We start from the raw sequence: 21,268 nt of genomic DNA on the forward strand, positions 1-21,268 counted from the left end.
ATCTTGGGCTATAAACACCTTGAAGACAGTAACTATTCAGAATGGTCTCCAAAGTAGGCAGCCAGGACCACAGGGGTTCAGCCTGAGACATCTATCAATTTCTCTTCTGTTGATGAAAATGTTTCCATTTTAATATCAATGTGACCAAAAATTACAATAAGTTTTTGCATTTAGTAGATGCCAACAGAAGATACAAAAACATAATGTTTATTTTAAAGATAAAAAGTAGGCGGTAAATATATTCTTTGGCAAAGTCACTGCAGAACCCCTAAACTCCCGCTTTCTAAGACTTGGTTCTGGCCAAGTGTGCTCTTTTACTAAGTCTAAAAGAAGGATTTAAATTAGTCACTGAGAACATGGTCCTGGAATCACAAGAACTAAATTATTCCGCATCAGCATGGCTTTTTTCAGGGTCTCTGCCTGCACCATCTCTATCCGCGCTGGGCTAAGGCCCTCCTAGGGGAAGGAGGGATGCATGGGAGAGGACATCCTGTGTCTACCTCCATCGGTATTCGGCACAGTTAGAGTCTCCCAATAAAATTATATGTACTATGCTACAGGACAAGAACTACTTTTTATGAAATGTTTACTGAACCGAACCAATCCATGGAAGCCAGATGCTTATAGATCCCTCAGGAGCTGGGATGAGCACTGGCTCCAGTTAGTCACAACCTCCCGTGGAGGAGCCAGCGGGCCTTTCAGCAGGGGACAGGCCAAGTACTTCTTCAGGTTCCCCCACACTCCTTTTCTTTTCTTATTTTATTCCTCACTTGCAACACGGCCAGAACATTACTGATTGATATCAAAACAACTCACTGGTATCAGACAAAGCTTGTCTGGATTTCAGGCTTCAGGGCACGCATTTTTATTATTAAAATTATACCCACATCTTTATAAACGTCACTCCTTGGGTCATTTATGGAACAGCCAAAACAGGAGGAACTTTTGTAACGGGCATGAAAAACTTTTAGATCCTGTATAACTATATATGCCACAGGCAGGGACAGAATTTCCCTGTTGGCATTGTTTTCACTTCTAAACAAATCCACATGAAAGACCACTTGATGAATAGGGTAGCACTTATCAGCTAAAAATTAACAACATAAAAAACAGTAATAGTTTCTTGTCACCATTTCAAGTAGTCTTTTTGATACAATTTCTGGAGAGAGAGGAGGTCCAGAGTCTCAGTTTAATCTGATAAATTGTTAACTGTAGTGTGTGTGTGTGTGTGTGTGTGTGTGTGTGTGTGTACACCCTTTTAAGTGGCTCTGTTTAGAAGTGAAAACAATGTTGCTAGTCATAAAATTTCTGACCTGGTGTCAATACAGGAAAATCCTAGTCAGGCAGGAGAAAGCCAAACTGAAATATGGTGTAATTTTATTTATTCTCTTCTCTGGAGTATCCAAATTTTTACCCAGATCTGTACTATGCAAGTATTCCCACTCTTCTTTCTCTGCAGCAGGAGAGAATGTTTACCCACCTTAGAAAGGCATGTATTCTGGAAAGAGCCCAGGGTCTGAACTTTGTAAACAAACAGAAAGGACTCCTTCCTTTCCTAGGGGAACCCACTGGCTCTGTTCTCCTTCACATCTCCTGGGACCACCACAGATCCAGGGTGTTCCAGGACTGCACAGGGCTAGAGGAGACGAGGAGAAACCACCACCTCCTAAGGAAGGTTACTCAGGACCAGGTCCAGTGATCTGGAAGAAGCTAATACAGAAAAGAATTTAGCCACTTTAGGTAACATCCTACACCTTCTTCGTAAGGATTAGCATATGTAAGTGGTATCTGGATTCTTGGGTGCCTTCCTTCTAGGAAAACAACAACAAAAACACGTAGGCGGAGATTCAAATACTTCATAGTTATTTTCATCAAATACATCATCTTAATAAAAACAATTAGCCTTGCCTGACCAGGTGGTGGTGCAGTGGATAAAGCGTCAGACTGGGACGCGGAGTACCCAGGCTGGAAACCCCAACGTCACCAGCTCATCTGGTTTGAGAAAGGCTCACCAGCTTGAGCCCAAGGTTTGGCTTGAGCAAGGGGTCACTCAGTCTGCTGTAGCTCCCGTCAAGGCACATATGAGAAAGCAATCAATGAACAACTAAGGTGCTGCAACAAAGAATTGATGCTTCTCATCTCTTTCCCTTCCTGTCTGTCTGTCCCTATCTGTCCCTCTCTGTCTCTGTCTCTGTCTCTCACACACACATACACACACAAATACAATTAGCCTTAAAAGTAAATTATAATATATTGTGAACAGAATCCTAATTGTTAGTTTGCTGCTTTTCTCATAAATCAGATTTCCTTTAAAAACCTATCCATCCATTGGTACATATATACTATGGAATACTACTCAGCCATAAGAAATGATGACATCAGATCATTTACAATAACATGGATGGACCTTGATAACATTATACGGAGTGAAATAAGTAAATCAGAAAAAACTAAGAATTATATGAATCCATATATAGATGGGACATAAAAATGAGACTCAGAGACATGAACAAGAATGTGATGGTTACAGGGCAGGGGTGGAGGGAAGGGGGAATGGGGCGAGGAAGGAGAGAGGGGATGGGGGAGGGGAGGGGCACAAAGAAAACCAGATAGAAGGTGACGGAAGACAATTTGACTTTGGGTGAGGGGTATACAGCATAATCAAATGTCAAAATAATCTGAAGATGTTTTCTCTCAACATATGTACCCTGATTTATCAATGTCACTGCATTAAATTTAATAAAAATTAAAAAAAAAACTATCCATCCATATAAATCCCGGCTCTATCCATATGTTATAACTTATTTTAAACATCCCTATCCACTCTCTTGCATTACCAGTTCTTTTGTTCTTTTTTTTTTTTGTGGCAGAGACAGAGAGTTAGAGAGAGGGACAGATAGGGACAGACAGTCAGGAAGGGAGAGAGATGAGAACCATCAATTCTTCATTGTGGCTCCTTAGTTGTTCATTGATTGATTTCTCATTTGTGCCTTGACCGGGGGCCACAGCAGACTGAGTGACCCCTTGCTCAAGCCAGCGACCTTGGGCTCAAGCTGGTGAGCCTTGCTCAAACCTGATGAGCCCGCGCTCAAGTTGGCAACCTTGGGGTCTCGAACCTAGGTCCTCCACATCCCAGTCCAACACTCTATCCACTACGCCACCGCCTGGTCAGGCCTTTTTTTTTTTTTTTCTTTTGAGAGAGAGAGAGAGAGAGAGAGAGAGAGAGAGAGACAGGAAGATAGAGCTCTCCTATAATGTGTCTTGACTGGGGAATCGAACCAGCAACTTCTATGCTCCAGGACAACACTCCAACCAACCAAGCTATCCCACCAGAGCTTAATTTCTTTTAGAGATGGAGAGAGGGAGAGAAACAGAGGGTAGGGAAAGGAAGCATTCATTTGTTATTCCACTCAGTCATGCACTCACTGGTTGCTTCCCATTTGTGCCCTGACCAGGTATTGAATCCACAACCTTGTTATTTAGGGACAATGCTCTTAACTGACTGAGCTAACCAGCCAGAGCCTATACAGTGTGTCCGTAAAGTCATGGTGCACTTTTGACCGGTCACAGGAAAGCAACAAAAGACAATAGAAATGTGAAATCTGCACCAAATAAAAGGAAAACTCTCCCAGCTTCATACCTATTTAGTGCAGTTCGATGTGGGCTCACGCACAGATTTTTTAGGGCTCCTTAGGTAGCTATCCCGTATAGCCTCTACAGACTCGTCACTGACTGATGACCCACCAGAACAGGGTTTCTCCACCAAACTGCCGGTTTCCTTCAACTGCTTATCCCACCGAGTAATGTTATTCCTCTGTGGTGGTGCTTCGTTATAAACGCGCCGATATTCACGTTGTACTTTGGTCATGGACTCAAATTTAGTGAGCCACAGAAAACACTAAACTTTCCTCTGTACCGTCCACATCTCCACTGGCATGGCCGTGGGCTGCTCCGCTGTACAGTATACACGGTGTTACATCATCATCTGCGCATGCGCACATGCTGCCACATCATCCTACAGAAACTGGGAGGGTTTTCCTTTTATTTGGTGCAGATTTCACATTTCTATCATCTTTTGTTGCTTTCCTGTGACTGGTCAAAAGTGCACCATGACTTTACGGACACACTGTATTTTCTTTGTATTGGTTTATTGTCTGTCTTCCTTCTATATCTATAGTTCCTAGAACAGCACTGGGCACAAACATTCAATAAACAAAGGATGAAAATGATAAAGGAATGAATGTAGTCACTTCTCAAGCTTTTGGAACTAGAGAATAATTTAAGATCACTCTCCACTCCTTAGCTAGCACTTCAGTTTCTACTCTCTCTCCCTATCTGAATCTTGCATTGTATATAATCTGAACAAAAACATGATGGGTAGCTAGGTATTATCATCTCTACCCTAAAGGTGATGCAAGTAAGATGTTAAGTAACCTGTTTAAGGTCAACCAATTACTAAGCAACAGAGATCTGGATGTAAACCTGTGTTTGCCTGGCACAAAAACCACATTCTTTTTTAGAGAGGAGAGAGAGAGAGACAGAGAGAGGAGAGAGAGAGACAGAGAGACAGAGAGAAAGAAGGGGGGAGGAGCTAGAAGCATCAACTCCCATATGTGCCTTGACCAGGCAAACCCAGGGTTTCGAACCCGCGACCTCAGCATTTCCAGGTCGACGCTTTATCCACTGCGCCACCACAGGTCAGGCCAAAAACCACATTCTTAATGGGTATTACTAATTAGCCTCCCTCCCTCTCATAACACATCCCTCCTATCACTTTAGGTCATGAGGTCCTTTAATAATGAGTAGTACCTTCAATTATTAGCCAAGTGGTTTTTCCTCCCCAAATCTCTATAATACTTAGTTATATCACCAGCTCTTTCTATTTAGAGCAGGACTACGTGAATAGAGAAATCTCTGGGGTAGTTACCATTGTCTAGACCAGTGCTGGTCAACCTGGTCCCTACCGCCCACTAGTAGGCGTTCCAGCTTTCATGGTGGGCGGTAGCGGAGCAACCAAAGTATAAATAAAAAGATTTAACTATAGTAAGTTGTTTTATAAAGATTTATTCTGCCAAACTTAGCAAAAATCCGACATAAAGTACTCGGTAAGTTATTATTATTATATGCTTTAACTTGCTGTAACTGTGCTTTATAAATTTTATAAAGTAAAGTTACTTCCCTACTTTATAAATCACCATTACTGTGGAACCGGTGGGTGGTTAGAAAATTTTACTACTAACAGAGATACAAAAGTGGATGGTAGGTATAAAAAGGTTGACTACCCCTGGTCTAGACTATTTCTTCAAGTTGACAAGTCTTAAGTAAGAAATGAGTGCTTATGTCCACAAACAAACTTATATAAGAATGTTGATTGCAGCTATATTCAGTGGAAATAACTCAAGTATCCATCAACAGAAGAATGGGGTAAAAAAAAGTGGTATATTCACATTATGGAAAACTCACGCAATAAAAAAAAATAAACTACTGAGAGATGCAACCACACAGATGAAATACACACACACACACACACACACACACACACACACACACACACAAGATGAACCTCAAGAAAACCTGGCCCTGGCTGGATAGCTCAGTTGGTTAAGAGCGTCATCTGGATATAAAGAGGTTGCCACTTCCATCCTTGGTCAGGGTACTCAGAGGAACAGATCAATGTTTCTCTCTCTGTCTCTCTTTCTCCCTCGCTTCCTCTCTCTCTAAAATCAATAAATAAACTTTTAAAAGTCTGTTAGAAGTCAGAATAGTGGTTACCTCTGTGGGAAGTGGTAGAGAGAGAAAGAGAGAGAGAGAGAGAGAAGGGGGGAGAGCAGGAAGCATCAACTCCCATATGTGTCTTGACCGGACAAGCCCAGGGTTTCAAACCAGCAACCTTAACATTCCAGGTCAACACTTTATCCACTGCGCCACCACAGGTCAGGCTGTTTGTTTGTTTTTTAATTGATCTTTTAGAGAGAGACAGGAAGGAGGAGGAGGAGAGAGAGAGAGACAGAAAGAAAGGGAGAGGGGGAAATCCAGAAGCATCAACTTGTAGTTGTTTCTCATGTGTGCCTTCACTGGACAAGCCCAGGGTTTTGAACTGGTAACCTTAGCATTCCAAGTCAACACCTCATCTACTGCACCACCACAGGTCAGGCAAAGTATTTTGTATCTTGACCTTGGTGATAATCACACAATTGCATATATCTGTACAAAGATCCTTTAGCTGTGCACCTAAGATCTGTTCATTTTACTACATGTAAATTAATCTTAATAAACTAATATTAAGAAGAAAAAAATGGCCTGACCAGGCGGTGGCGCAGTGCATTGGCCTGGGATGCCGAGAACCCATGTTCAGGGCCCTGAGGTCACTGGCTTGAGCGCAGGCTCGTTTGACTTGAGCATGGACTCACCAGCTTGAGGATGAGGTCATGGACGTGACTCCATGGTGCTAGCTTGAGCCCAAGGGTCACAGGCTTGGCTGCGGCCCCCTGGTCGGGCACATATGGGGGGAGGGCAGTCTATGAGCAACTGAAGTGCCACAAAAGCAAGTTGATGCTTCTCATCTCTCTCCCTTTCTGTCTGTGTGTGTGTGTGCCTCTCTCTCTCTCTTGAAAAGAAAAAAAAGAATAGCTAGTGTCAAAGCTGGTAGAGTGAACTCTAAACTGTTTACATCCTTGTCACATGGTAGCACCTCTACTTTCACCAGTAAACCAAAATATCAGCAACCCATTGTCAGAATTAAAGTTAAGTGAGTTCTTCAAGAACACATTGTGCCCTGGCTGGTTGGCTCAGTGGTAGAGCGTCGGCCTGGCGTGCAGAAGTCCCGGGTTTGATTCCTGGCCAGGGCACATAGGAGAAGCGCCCATCTGCTTCTCCACCTCTCCCCCTCTCCTTCCTCTCTGTCTCTCTCTTCCCCTCCCACAGCCAAGGCTCCATTGGAGCAAAGATGGCCCGGGTGCTGGGGATGGCTCCTTGGTCTCTGCCCCAGGTGCTAGAGTGGCTCTGGTCGCAACAGAGCAACGCTCAGGAGGGGCAGAGCATTGCCCCCTGGTGGGCAGAGTATCACCCCTGGTGGGCGTGCCAGGTGGATCCTGGTTGGGCGCATGCAGGAGTCTGTCTGACTGTCTCTCCCCGTTTCCAGCTTCAGAAAAATACAAAAAAAAAAAAAAAAAAAGAACACATTGCAACCACCCCATAACTCACATATGTAAATCAAATGGCAGGAAATATTTTAAGATTGGGTCATGGGATTTCAGAAAGCTTACTAAAATGGGAGAGAAGCAAAAAAGAACACAGTTTAAAAGCCAACACATCAAATATAAAAACCATAACGCATAATCACTTCCAGAGAACTATGAAAAAGAGGAAATCATTGGGGCACTACTTGTTTGAAAAGTATAATCAATTAAAGTATAGTTCAAGAGTTCATTTCCCAAAGAAGAAATGAGAGATAGCTTCTGAGATTTGAAAAGATAAAGTAGTCTCCCAGAATTCAAGTTGAATTTTTAAGTTAATAAATGGCCTTACTGCCCTAGGAAGAGCACCCTGAAGATTCTTTACAAACTCTTCTCCAAGTCACAAGAGCTGGAACACTTGAGAAATGGGCCTGATCCTGATTATATAGAGAATAAAAATCAATGTGCACTGGGCATGAATGGGTACACAGCAATGCTGTGTCTGACTGACTGGGATGCAGAGGACCAGCTTGAGCGCGGGGTCGTTGGCTTGAGCGTGGGATCATAGACATGACCCCATGGTCACTGGCTTGAGCCCAAAGGTCAGTGGCTTGAAGCCCAAGGTCACTGGCATAAGTCTCTGGCTTGAGCAAGGGGTCACTCGCTCTGCTGTAGCGCCCCCCCCCCCCCCCCCCCCCGTTAAGGCACATAAGAGAAAGCAATCAACAACTAAGGTGCTGCAACGAAGAACTGATGCCTCTCATCTCTCTCCCTTCCTGTCTGTCTATCCCTATATGTCCCTCTTTCTGTCTCTGTCAGGGAAAAAATAAAGAAAGAAATGACTCAAGGAGAGTATCTTTTGCATTCCTCCATATAGGATTAGACAGCTATAATTTTTTTTTGTATTTTTTTTTTTTTCTGAAGCTGGAAACGGGGAGAGACAGTCAGACAGACTCCCGCAGGCGCCCGACCGGGATCCACCCGGCACGCCCACCAGGGGCGGTGCTCCGTCCACCAGGGGGCGGCTCGAGCCACTCCAGCGCCCTGGGCAGAGGCCAAGGAGCCATCCCCAGCGCCCGGGCCATCCCTTGCTCCAATGGAGCCTTGGCTGCGGGAGGGGAAGAGAGAGACAGAGAGGAAGGGGGGGGGGTGGAGAAGCAAATGGGCGTCTCTCCTATGTGCCCTGGCCGGGAATCGAACCCGGGTCCCCCCGCACGCCAGGCCGACGCTCCACCGCGGAGCCAACCGGCCAGGGCCTAGACAGCTACAATTTCATTCAGAACATAAAGTTAATATATCGCCCTGGCTGGATGGCTTGGTTGGTTAGAGCATCATCCCAAAGCACAGAGGTTTGCTGGTTTGTTCCCTGGTCAGAGCACATACAGGAACAGATTGATGTTCCTGTCTCTGTCTCTCTCAAATCAATAAAATAAACATTAAAAAAAGTTAATATATCTAGACTGCATTGGAAATACACAGCAATAGGACATCAGACAAAATGAAGTTTATTGTAGTAAAAAAAACACAAATTGTGGTCGGGGGAGGGGCAGATTACATGGATGCCTGAGAATAAACAGAAACACTAGGAGGTCTGAGTTTTCTGCACAGGGAACCTAAGAGCAACCAAAATTTGCTTGGCAAGATGGTAGGCAGACAGGAGTACAATGTGCAGATATGAAAGCTCAGAATTCAAAGGAAAGTCACTGCTTATTTTCAGTGACACTCTGGATTTCTACCTAAAATAAGAAAAGGTTTAGAGGGTTTCAAGAAAGGACAGAAAAGGCTCATGAGATGGACCAAATGAATAAAAAGTTAAAGGATGCTAGATATTCAACATGGGAAAGAAAAGGCTATCGTCAAATTTTAATACATTTTGGTAATCAATAAATTTGGTAATCAAGAAAATAATCCACAAGGTAGCATTAACTGGCCTTCTAAGTCACAAAGAAAATATTAAAACAGTGAGATCAAAGATCTGTTTTTAGGACAGAGAATAGAAGCTTGCAGTATATTTGAAAGGCAAGTATGTCCTCTTGTAACATGGTCCAATATTTACCAGATAAACATCCACTTCTGCATCTCCACAGACTTGGGATTCTCATAACATATTTGCATACATTGGTAAGTTTTAAAAATGTATTAAGTGCTTAAATGCAAAACAGAATCTAATAGAAGTGAGTATAATAATGCAGCATTCCAAACACATCCCACATCCAGCTACTTCAATGTCGGCACTGACACCTGGGACCTACGCCAAGGGAACTGGGTGATCTTTTCCAAAACAGACTCTCCTGTCAGCTGTTCTGGTTATACCTGGTGCCAGGTATTAGTTGCAGACTCCCTTATTTGTTCGGACATTTCCTGGCAACATTACCACAGGCTAAGGAAAGGGCAGTAGAGAGAACCGAAGACTAAGTATTTTCACTAGACACAGAGGAGAAAGCTTCATCCAAGGATCCAAGAACCCTATGCGCATTTATTTTTAAGGTATCATTTACATAGCAAGAGAAACAATGGTAACTGGGCAGTTAGTTCTGGACAGATCTAGCACCTTGCAGCTGCTAAAGACGTCCTGGCTATCCTACAGACATCCAATATGACCAAAACATTTTCTTTTTCCTGCTCCTGACTCCAAAAGTAAACTAGCTTTTTCTGAAGGACTACTCAGTGCTTTTGGAATATGTGATTATTCTTTTAGGAAACAGTCTTAAAGGAACAAAATTATTTCCAACAGAGCTTCTGATTCTGGATAGATAGAAAGATCTTAACTATTTTAAGACACAATAGCCAGAGAACTTAGTTATTTCCCACCAAATTCAATGGAATGTTAAGGAACAAGGGCAACTACAAATAAAGAAAAGGGAGTCACAGGAAAAGAAAGAAAAATAAAATATAGAAAATTTTTTTTAAGAAGACAGGGGCCTGACAAGGCAGTGGCGCAATGGATAGAGTGTTGGACTGGGATGCAGAAGACCCAGGTTCAAAACCTTGAGGTCATTGGCTTGAGCGCAGGCTTATCAACTTGAGTGTGGGGTTGCTGGCTTGAGTGTGGGATCATAGACATGACCCCATGGTTGCTGGCATGAGCCCAAGGTCGCTGGCTTGAGCAAGGGGTCACTGGCTCAGCTAGAGCCCCACCCCGTCAAGGCACATATGGGAAAGCAATCAATGAACAACTAAAGTGCTGAACTATGAGTTGATGCTTCTCCTCTCCCTTCTTGTCTCTCTATCCCTGTCTGTCCCTTTCCCTCTCTCTCTAAAAAAAACCTCCAAAAAACAAAAAAACAAATAAAAAACAAAATAAATAAATAGCCTGACCTGTGGTGGCGCAGTACCCAAAGCATTGATCTGGAATGCTGAGGTTGCTGGCTAGAAACCCTGGGCTTGCCTTGCACAAACAAGAAGCAACTACTAGGAGTTAATGCTTCCTGTACTCCACCACTTTCTCTTTCTCCTCTTTTAAAAAAATAAATAGAATTAATAAGTCTATTTAAAAAATGATAAAAGGAAATAAAGTATAGAAAAAAACAAAACTATTCAAAGCCTAGCATAGGAGAAAAAAGATTTTAGAGACAAAATCTTGGGTTTTAATCACTTACTGGTTGTGATCTTCGGTAAATTACTAGGTGATTCTCTGAGCTTTAGCTTCCTCCTCTGTAAAATGGGTATCACAGCAGTGCCCACCTAACTGCGCTGGCTTGCAAGTTAGATAGTATGCATGCAGACTCGGGGGCAACCAATACCCTCCCCTCCCAACCCTCTCCATAACATTTCCTCAGGCAGTAGGCCACTAACTAGGGTAAAAACAGCAGCTGAGATTCCACACAGCAGCTATCGTTCTTCCTTAACAACAGTTAAGGAGTCTAATTTGAAATATTACACACCCACCTAACAGACTGTGATAACAGAGTGAGGTCACAGATTGCACAATAAGAAAGCAAGATTTCATAAAGATCCAGGATTTCCCAATTTAGCTAGATTTGAAATCAACTGGGACATTTTCTCTTTTAAAAAAGATGCAGAGTCACTGTTCTATCCCCAAGCGCTTAAGATGAGGCCAAGGAATCTACTACATATATTCTTTTTTTTTTTTTTTTAATTAATTTTTTTTATTTATTAATTTTTAGAGAGGAGAGAAAGAGGGAGCGAGAGAGAGAGAGAAGGGGGAGGAGCTGGAAGCATCAACTCCCATATGTGCCTTGACCAGGCAAACCCAGGGTTTCGAACCGGCAACCTCAGCATTTCCAGGTCGACGCTTTATCCACTGCGCCACCACAGGTCAGGCCTACTACATATATTCTAAGAAAGCTTCCCAGGGACTTGGATAAAGCTGATCTGCTGTGTGGTTTTTATTTAGAATAGTGGTCTTTTTACAGAGAAGGGAACCAAGGCCCAGGGAATGCAGAAGTGATGAGGTTCAGAGACAAGTAGCTTAGGAGTAGTAAGGCCAAGATGGGAACAAACATTAGTTTGTACAGCTCGGTCCTTGAGTGCATTTTTTCTAAAACAAAGAGCCTACCCTGGTCGGCAAACTGTGGCTCGCTAGCCACATGCAGCTCTTTGGCCCCTTGAGTGTGGCTCTTCCACAAAATACCACATGTGGGCGCTACCTTGATAAGGAATGTACCTACCTATATAGTTTAAGTTTAAAAAATTTGGCTCTCAAAAGAAATTTCAATCGTTGTACTGTTGATATTTGGCTCTGTTGACTAATGAGTTTGCTGATCACTGGAACCATAAGTCTTCACTTGGAACTGAGTATGTGACTGGAAGAGAAGAAAGTGGAAAGAAAATAACATCCTTGAGAAAGAAGATTCTACTGGGACAATGTGGTGGGAAAATCAACTATGCTCCAGGACTAATTAACTGAGATGACAGGCTGAGCTTTAATCTTTACCTAACATTTATAGACTCTTCCAACATTTATAGACTCTCCTAACTGAAGTGGGTGTGGGCTAATAATTAAGAAGTTTTGAAAATCAGAACACCAATTCTAAGTGTAAAAACTTATACCTGAAAACTTCTTTCTTGACTTAAAGTTACCAAAAAAGGCCGTAACTTATGAGGAACTTACATATCAAATAGTGCCAAAATTAGCCTCAGTATGAATAAAGGGCATTTTAGAAACAGTGGTTTAAACTTTAGTCTTTTGAAGTTTTTATTCCAAGAACTGTTCACTTGCTTTGGGAACTGACCACAGGCTGAGGCTGAGTCAAACTAACTAAGAACTAAGGTGTTACCTTAGTATTGTGCCAGAAGAGGAAACATTCAACTTCCTAGAATCACCTGGCGAAGACTACAATGTAGACAATTGTACATTCATAATCACTGGCCAGGATTTCTGTTCTGTCCCACCCTCAATTTTATTTTATTTTTTGAGTGATAAAGCAATCAGTAGAGAACTGCCACCAGTTCCCACATTTAGCTACTCACCAGCATCAGTAATATATTCTTTTCTTGTTCCTTTGGATAAACGGCCAATGTTCTTATCCATGGCCAACCCTGTCACTTGTACAGTTGATTCTGCCCTGCTCTCTACTCAAGGACACAGATCTAACAATTCTTCCTCTTGAGCCAAATCAACTTCTCCCGTGAGAAGATCATTCCCATCAGTATATATACTATAAAATCTGCCATCTTAAAAAGAAAAAAAGCCTGTCAATCCTACAACCATCTCCACTTAGCACCTTATTTCTCAGCTCTCCTTTATAGCAAAACTCTTCTTTTATTTATTTATTTTTTTGTATTTTTCTGAAGCTGGAAACTGGGAGGCAGTCAGACTTCTGCATGTGCCCGACCGGGATCCACCCACCAGGGGGCGATGCTCTGCCCATCCGGGGCGTCGCTCTGTCGCGACCAGAGCCACTCTACCGCCTGGGGCAGAGGCCAAGGAGCCATCCCCAGTGCCCGGGCCATCTTTGCTCCAATGGAGCCTCAGCTGCGGGAGGGGAAGAGAAGAGACAGGGGTAGGTGTGGAGAAGCAGATGGGCGTCTCTCCTGTGTGCCCTGGCCGGGAATCGAACCTGGGACTTCCGCACACCAGGCCGACGCTCTACCACTGAGCCAACTGGCCAGGGCCGCAAAACTCTTCTTTTAAAAAGTTAATGTATTATTTATACTGTCTTCAACTCTTCTCTTCCCATTCTTTCTCTCTCTCTCTCTTTTTAGTGAAAGACAGAGAGAAGGACAGACAGGGACAGAAAGACAGGAAGGGAAAGAGATGCGAAGCATCAATTCTTCGTTGCGGCACCTTAGTTGTTCATTGATTGCTTTCTCATATGTGCCTTGATGGGGGGGGGCGCCTACAGCCAAGCCAGAGACCCCTTGCTCAAGCCAGCGACCTTGGGCTTCAAGCCAGCAACCTTTGGGCTCAACCCAGTGACCAGGGGGTCATATCTATGAATCTACACTCAAGCCAGCGACCCTGCACTCAAACTGGTGAGCCCGTGCTCCATCCAGCGACCTTGGGGTTTCAAACCTGGGTCCTTTGCATCCCAGGCCGACGCTCTATTCACTGTGCCACCACCTCGTCAGGCTCTCTTCCCATCCTCTTAAAACTGTTCCAAATAAGCTTTAGTCCTCACCATTCATCAAAATCACTCTTCATTAAATTCAAGATGAATTCTCAGTTCTCATAAGAACTGACCTTTTGACATGGCTGATTATTTCCTCCTCTCCAGGAAATACTTTCAAGTATGGTGGCTTCAAACATCCCACATTCTCCTGGTTTTCTCCTACCTCTCTGGTGCTCATTTTCTAGTCTTTTGCTATTTCCACCTCTCCTCCCTGATCTCCAAATGCTGGAGTCCCCCAGACTTAGCCTCCTCTTCTTCACTCGTTCCCTCGGTAATTTCACCCAGTTTCATGGCTTTAAATCCATCTGGTTGCTAAAGACTCCCATTTGGCTATCTAGACAAATGTCTCTAATCTGATGTCTACCTTGAACTCCAGGCACATACATGTATCTGCACCTGGATGTTCCAAATATGCATTTCAGACTTAACTTTTTTTTTCAATTTAGAAATTAAATTTAATGGGGTAACATTGATAATAAGAGTACACAGGTTTCAGGTAAACATTTCTATAGCATTTGAACTGTTGATTGCATTGTGTGCCCATCACCCAAAGTCAAATCATTTACCATCACCATATAGTTGTCCCTCTTTACCCTTCTCCCCTGGTAACAACTTCACTTTTACCTATGTCCATGAGTCTCAGTTCTGTATCCCAACTATGTGTTAGCTTTTTCTGATTTACTTATTTCATTTAGTATGATGCTCTCAAGGTCCATCAGACTTAACACGTTTCAGACTGAATTTCTTTTTTCTTCTACTTTGCCAACCTTGACCACTCACAGTCTTACCCGTTTCAGTTAACGGCAACTCCATTCAATGCTCCAGCTAAAGTCCTTACTGCCATCCTTGACCTCTCTTTCCCACTCCACATCCAAACCATAGGCGAATTGCATTGGTTCTATCCGATCCGTCCTGTTTTTATCTTTCTACTAACAACCCAGTCCAAGTTACCATCAGTTCTCATTCATCAGCTAGATTATTGCTACCACATCTTAACTGGTCTCATTTCCACACTTGCTCTCTTAGTCTTTCAGAAACCTAAATGACCAGCTATTTTGCTCAAAGTATATGACAATGTAAAGTTCTTTCTCCAGATGAAACACTTTTAGGATTTCAAAAGGAACTAAACACAAGGTTTCATTGGCAAATCGCACAAATTCCAATTGCTATGGACCAAACTGTATCTCCCCAAAAGTCCTATGTGGCAGCCCTAAGCCCAATGCAATGGCATCTGGAGATGGGACCTTTGGGAGATAATTAGGTTAGATGAATTCATAAGGGTAGGGCCCTTATTATAGGATTAGCTCATATATATATGAAACACCAGAGCTCTCTGCCATGTGAGGACAGAGCAAGAAAGCAACTGTCTGAAAGTCAGAAAAGAGCCCTTGTTAGTACTCTGATCTCAAGATTGCCTAGCTTCCAGAATTGACAAATAAATTTCTGTTGATTAAACCAAGCAGTCTAGGTATTTTGTTATGGCAGCCTGAGCAGACTAAGGAGACACTAACCAAAATGAGAATGCTCCGCTCGCAATATTACCAAATAAACATGTAACAAACAACCATGGTGCAGTAGAACTATTGTCTATCAAGACTCTCCCAACTTGCCTGACTGGTGGTGGCATAGTGGATAGAGCATTGACCTGGGATCTGATATCCCAGGTTCAAAACCCCAAGGTTGCTGGCTTGAGCATGGGATCATCGATATGATCCCATGGTCACTGGCTTGAGCCCAAAGATTGCTGGCTTGAAGCCCAAGGTCACTGGCTTGAGCAAGTGGTCATGGGCTCGGATGGAGCCCTCCTGGTCAAGGAACATATGAGAAACAATCAATGAACAACTAAAAGTGCCACAACTATAAGGTGATGCTTCTCATCTCTCTCCCTTCAGATCTCAATCCAAAAAAAAAGGGCTCTCCCAACCCAAACTGTCTCACTGCTTGCTTGATGCTCTTCCCCAAACAGCTACACTTTTGAAGACTAAACATTGTTAAAGCTATTGCTTTAAACACTCATCACTTGCAAATGCTCAAATACTAGAAGACTTCACAGTTAGCACCAGAGGATGGTGGACAGCACCCTCCCCTCAGCCAACCTACCCAGTTTTCATGCACTAAAATGAGTGACTCAGGCACACCAATATGTATCAACAACTGTATTTTGTTCAGAAAGACTCATTGATGTTTCACATGAAGTAATTTTGGTTGGGACCCATGACAGCATACAGAAACATTTCCTCAGGCAATCTTCCCGTGGGATTTCTGCCTAAATGAGAATCTCAGGGGCTCTTTATTAAACTATTGTTTGTCTGCTCTTTAAGTAGACATTTCAAAAAGCTGAGGTTTTCCCTTTCTAAAACTAGATTCTAAATGCAGATTACAGCAATGCAGCAACTAGGTTTTTTGAGATACTTTGTTAGAAAATTATTTTAAATATTCAGGAGGTTACATGATTTATGAAAAGGAATAGTCTAATGTTATAATTTTTTAAAATTCAGATTATTTGTAGAATCAAGTGAGTTATTTTTCTGACACTTTCTATCTTGGGAATTTCAAAACACAATCTTAAAACCGTAGTAGTTAAAATAACATAAAAGAAAAAAAAATACCCACGTCCACCTTATAGGGAGAAATAAAAATAAGCAAAGCAGCTGGCAACAGGTTATAAAGGTCTCAAAGTCAGAGCTCTACTTGTTCAAGAAAGAGCAACACCCATGCCAAATTTTCAAAGGCATCAACTTGGTCATAAAATGGAGAAAGGCAGCAGTACGAGGATTTTGCGATTGGAACAACCAAAGCTGCTCTGCGGCCTGGACACCAACTGCAGTAGAAGCAGGATGCACAAAAGCTGAAAAGACTCTACCACTTTAGAATCTATGATTCCACATATGAATCACTATTGCACTGAAGCACAAACGGGGACAATAGGCTAGAAAAGCAAACTCTCCAAAGCACAAAATTTGGAGGGTCCTAAAATACAGTGTGTCCGTAAAGTCATGGTGCACTTTTGACTGGTCACAGGAAAGCAACAAAAGATGATAGAAATGTGAAATCTGCACCAAATAAAAGGAAAACCCTCCCAGTTTCTGTAGGATGATGTGGCAGCATGTGCGCATACGCAGATAATGACGTAACACCATGTATATAGCGGAGTAGCCCACGGCCATGCCAGTGGAGATGTGGACGGTACAGAGGAAAGTTCAGTGTGTTCTGTGACTCACTAAATTTGAATCCGTGACCAAAGTGCAATGTGAATATCGGCGCGTTTATAATGAAGCGCCACCACATAGGAATAACATTACTCGGTGGGATAAGCAGTTGAAGGAAACCGGCAGTTTGGTGGAGAAACCCCGTTCTGGTAGGTCATCAGTCAGTGACGAGTCTGTAGAGGCTATACGGGATAGCTACCTAAGGAGCCCTTAAAAATCTGTGCGTGAGCCCACATCGAACTGCATTGAATAAGTATGAAACTGGGAGAGTTTTCCTTTTATTTGGTGCAGATTTCACATTTCTATCGTCTTTTGTTGCTTTCCTGTGAACAGTCAAAAGTGCACCATGACTTTACGGACACACTGTAGTATAACCCTTAACATTTTTTAAAGATTAATACTTGTTCCTCTTTCTAATATTTGAACTCCATCTGTAAAAAAGTGATGTCCACCCACCTACAAGTGCCCACTGTCACTGTGCTCCTCCCTCCCCTATCTGCCTAATGCAAGGGAAGGAACAGGAGCTCACAGCTTGGAGAAGCAAAATATAGCTTCTTCTCATAAAAAAGTTTTAAGCCCCTGTCCTAGACATCATAGTAGCTGTTACACAACTAAAGGGAAATATAAATTAGCCTTCCCAACCCATTTAAAAATAGAATCATCTAGTCCTACACTATATGTCCCCCAGAGAGATCCAGTATCTTCTTCGTAGTGACATGGAGAGTTGGTGATTATGCCAGGAAATAAAATTCATGTCCCCTTACTCTTAGTCTAGTGTCCTTTCTGATATACCAGGTTGCCTCCCATATAGTAATCAAAGTAGCAAATCAAGACCAAATTAAGTAGGAAATCTGCACAAGAAAAACCCAAGTCACCTTAGTCTTAGAGTGAATTCCAACCTTGAAGAGCCAAATGAAAAATGTTTAGGAAAAGCCTGCCAACAAATCTAGCAGAACACTTGATACTCAGCAGACCGACTAGTTCTACTACTTCTCTATCACATCAGCCCCTTAAATCTTCTAACTGCGCCTTTTCTAACTGCCTCATAAGTGCAAAAACAATTGTTTTTAGTTCATTCCCCAAGAAAGTTTAGGTCTGAAAAGGAAAAAGTAATCTCATTTCTTTCTGCCAGAATTCTGGCATAATGCGACTGTGCAGGAATGCACCTACAGTGGAATCTTCCCACACGCCTGAGTGTTAAGAGTAACCAGCAGAGGCATGTCCCACACACTCCCCAAGTATCTGAGCTGGCAACAACAAAGATATTCTGAGATCTCAGCCCTGGGACAATAGCTCCTGTCAGTCAACTATAGTTCTCACGACTCTGTTTCTGCTCTTACTTCAACTTCATATCAAAGAGCACATTACACCTGTCTAAGCACTTGGGAAAACCACGCAAGTGAATTCACACAGCAGTATAAAGCAATTCTGGCAGGGCACCAATACTAATGATAAAGTAAAAAAATTTTAAACTGTAAAGACTTACACAAACATGTTGCTCTTAGCATTTACATGGCATATTTTATGACAAAGAACCTGGGGCCCGGTCACCTGTCCTTGAGACCAATATCAAAAAGGATTAGGCAGTTTCCATGCAAAGGGAGTTACCTGGTAAGAAGGCAAAGATGAGCATATTATCTCTTACCTGAAGCCAAAGGTCTGATCCACTCTTTGCTGTTCAGGTCAAGTCTCCAGAGGTCATTGAAGGCAGCATTGCAGCTGCTTTGGGTACAGCCTCCAAACACATACATAGACTGATTAGCATCATAGTAGCATGCACCTAGAGAGAAAACAATAAATAAAGGAATTTTGTGTAATACTGAAGTCTCTCTAACACCTTAACCATATGTTTCAAAGATCAATTTTTTCACAACATTTTGCAACTTTTACCAGGTACCAATTTTCTACAACCAGTTTGTTGTCTTCAGGTTGGTCAGTATCACATTAATTTTTAAAATAAGGTGTCTTTCCTTTTAAAATAACTTCTAATCTACACCTAAATCCGTTTTTTAATCCACATCCTAACAACAAAGCCTATTAAGAAATAGAAGAGAAAAGCAAGGAAAATGTTATTTCTGAGCATGAGCAAAGTGACAATTCCAGCAAGAGCATACAAGAATTCAAATTAAGAGTGCTCAACGAGTGAAATTTCAGCACAGCTGAATAATTAATTTAAATCTGCACTGTTATCCTCTAGGGTTGGGAAAGAATGGTAACAGATGTACTGTACTGTCCTCCCATTTCTCTCCTCCAGTCTTCCTCTTATTGTTTTTGTTTTCAAGTGAAACCAAAGCACCAATCAACAAACAAATCTTTATATATAAAGGAGAATGACAGAAAACAATTTTCATCAATGCCATGAGTAAGCACACATAAAGACCAATGCAGCTCAGGGATCTCAGAAGTAGTATGGTCCTAAAGCAACCAAGGAAAAAAAGCATGAAAGTCATTAAGTCCTGAGGTATAGCCAGAAGCCACCAAGGCAACTTATTTGGTGCTGAATATAAAACCTGTGCAGTGACATTTAAAAAGCAACAAAGGTCTCTGAGAGGAGCCTTTTCTTTGAGAGAGAGAGCGAGACAGGAAAGGGGGAGAGAAAAGCATCAATTGGTTGCTTCACTTTAGTTGTGCATTGATTGCCTCTTGTACATGGCTTGACCAGGAATTGGATCTGCAACCTCAGGCTCAAGACAAGCCAGCGACCCTGTGCTCAATCCAGTGAGCTCACACTCAACTGGTGATCTAGGGTTTCAAACCAGTGACATCAGCATTCCGAATTAACACTCTAGAGCAGGGGTCTCAAACTCAACTCAGCATGTGGGCCGCAGGGTTCTGTGGGCCGCACTAGGTCTACAAAAGGCAACTGTTATGCAACACTTTTCTCACTGCAGTTGAAAACAAAAAAAAATCAGTACAACAAGCACAATCGTACATGCAGTTTACTCAGTGTCACAAAATGACCAGAAACTGTAGTTCGCATCACAACTGCTGTTAACTAAGCTAATATCTAGCTAGGATGCTAGAGAAATGAAAAATACAAGTAGGCCCCTAGGCTTACTTAATTTTATCCAAAATATTTTGAACTTCGTGGATTAGTCTGCGGGCCGCACAAAATTGTTCGGCGGGCTGCATGCGGCCCACGGGCCGCGAGTTTGAGACCCCTGCTCTAGAGTCTTTTGAATAGGCTGATTATATACAAACTCACCAATGGGCATCATTCTGAAGATAAGAGGCAATGATTATGAGAGGGGCTGTTGCTTTAAAACTAGAAAGATCAGATCCAGAGTCTATATGAGAAACTTGAGAGCTAAGCTCTGCCATCTTGCTTCTCCTTGAAAGCTCATTTCGTTTCTATCCTTTGGAAAAGATAACCACACTCCTACATTTAGCATCCTGGATCTCAGGAAGAAGGCCGAGCAAAACTTCCCTTTCTATTCATTTCATGCATTCCAGTAGGAAAAAAGACCTCTCAAAGTTCATGTGAAACTAGCCTTGAATAGTTAAGGGTCATATAAAAGGAAGGGGAAAGGGAAAAGAAATCCAGAGATTCAACCAATGCAGGGTTGCAGTGGTCATTTAGCTTCTTTGCAGGTCATGTCTGATTTAGCATGCCACTGTTTTAAGATCTCTTCTGGACCCTGCCACTACTTATGCAAGTTCAGAAAAAGGGAAGTGCTGCTGCTATAATTACCTCTGTAATATGTACTAGATCTGGGAATAACCCTCATTTTTTTCTTAACTGAGCTCACCTGATAGACCCTTTAAGGGTACTCTACACTAGGAAGGCCAAGTCAGAAAACTGGATGACAGAGCCAATAAAAACAGTGTATTTAGTCACTGACACCCAGTAATCTCAGTCAGTGGAAGAATAACATGCAAATCATCAGACTTCTGACACTGTGCAATAACGGAGCAGCAAAACTTTCAAATTAACAAATAAATTCAAGAGACTGGAGAGTGAAAAAATGAAGTACCATTTAATTATCAATAAGCTCACATCTGCAAAACAGTTAATATATTCCTAGAACTCAAACACACTACAATGGTATATGAAGATTTACATGATCTTACACATTCCACCGAGTGTCTTTCCTTTTAAAATAACTTCTAATCTACACCTAAATCAGTTTTTTAATCCACATCCTAACAACAAAGCCTATTAAGAAATAAAATCCTGCCTGACTAGGCGGTGGCGCAGTGGATAGAGCATCAGACTGGGATGCGAAGGACCCAGGTTCGAGACCCTGAGCTCGCTAGCTTGAGCGCGGGCTCATCTGGTTTGAACAAAGCTCACCAGCTTGGACCCAAG

The 21,268-nt window shown here is 42.4% G+C and overlaps 1 protein-coding gene across 1 annotated transcript in view; it reads right to left on the reverse strand.

The window, feature by feature from the left end:
• Nucleotides 1-21,268, reverse strand: part of FBXO42 (F-box protein 42) — an 81,020-nt gene that overhangs the window by 20,234 nt on the left and 39,518 nt on the right. The window contains exon 4 of the mRNA XM_066375182.1: nucleotides 18,605-18,739. Within this exon, the coding sequence (XP_066231279.1) occupies nucleotides 18,605-18,739 (135 nt within the window). The remainder of the gene's footprint in view (nucleotides 1-18,604; nucleotides 18,740-21,268) is intronic.

The sequence above is a fragment of the Saccopteryx leptura genome, chromosome 3 (assembly GCF_036850995.1).
Source record: "Saccopteryx leptura isolate mSacLep1 chromosome 3, mSacLep1_pri_phased_curated, whole genome shotgun sequence".
Taxonomy (NCBI): domain Eukaryota; kingdom Metazoa; phylum Chordata; class Mammalia; order Chiroptera; family Emballonuridae; genus Saccopteryx; species Saccopteryx leptura.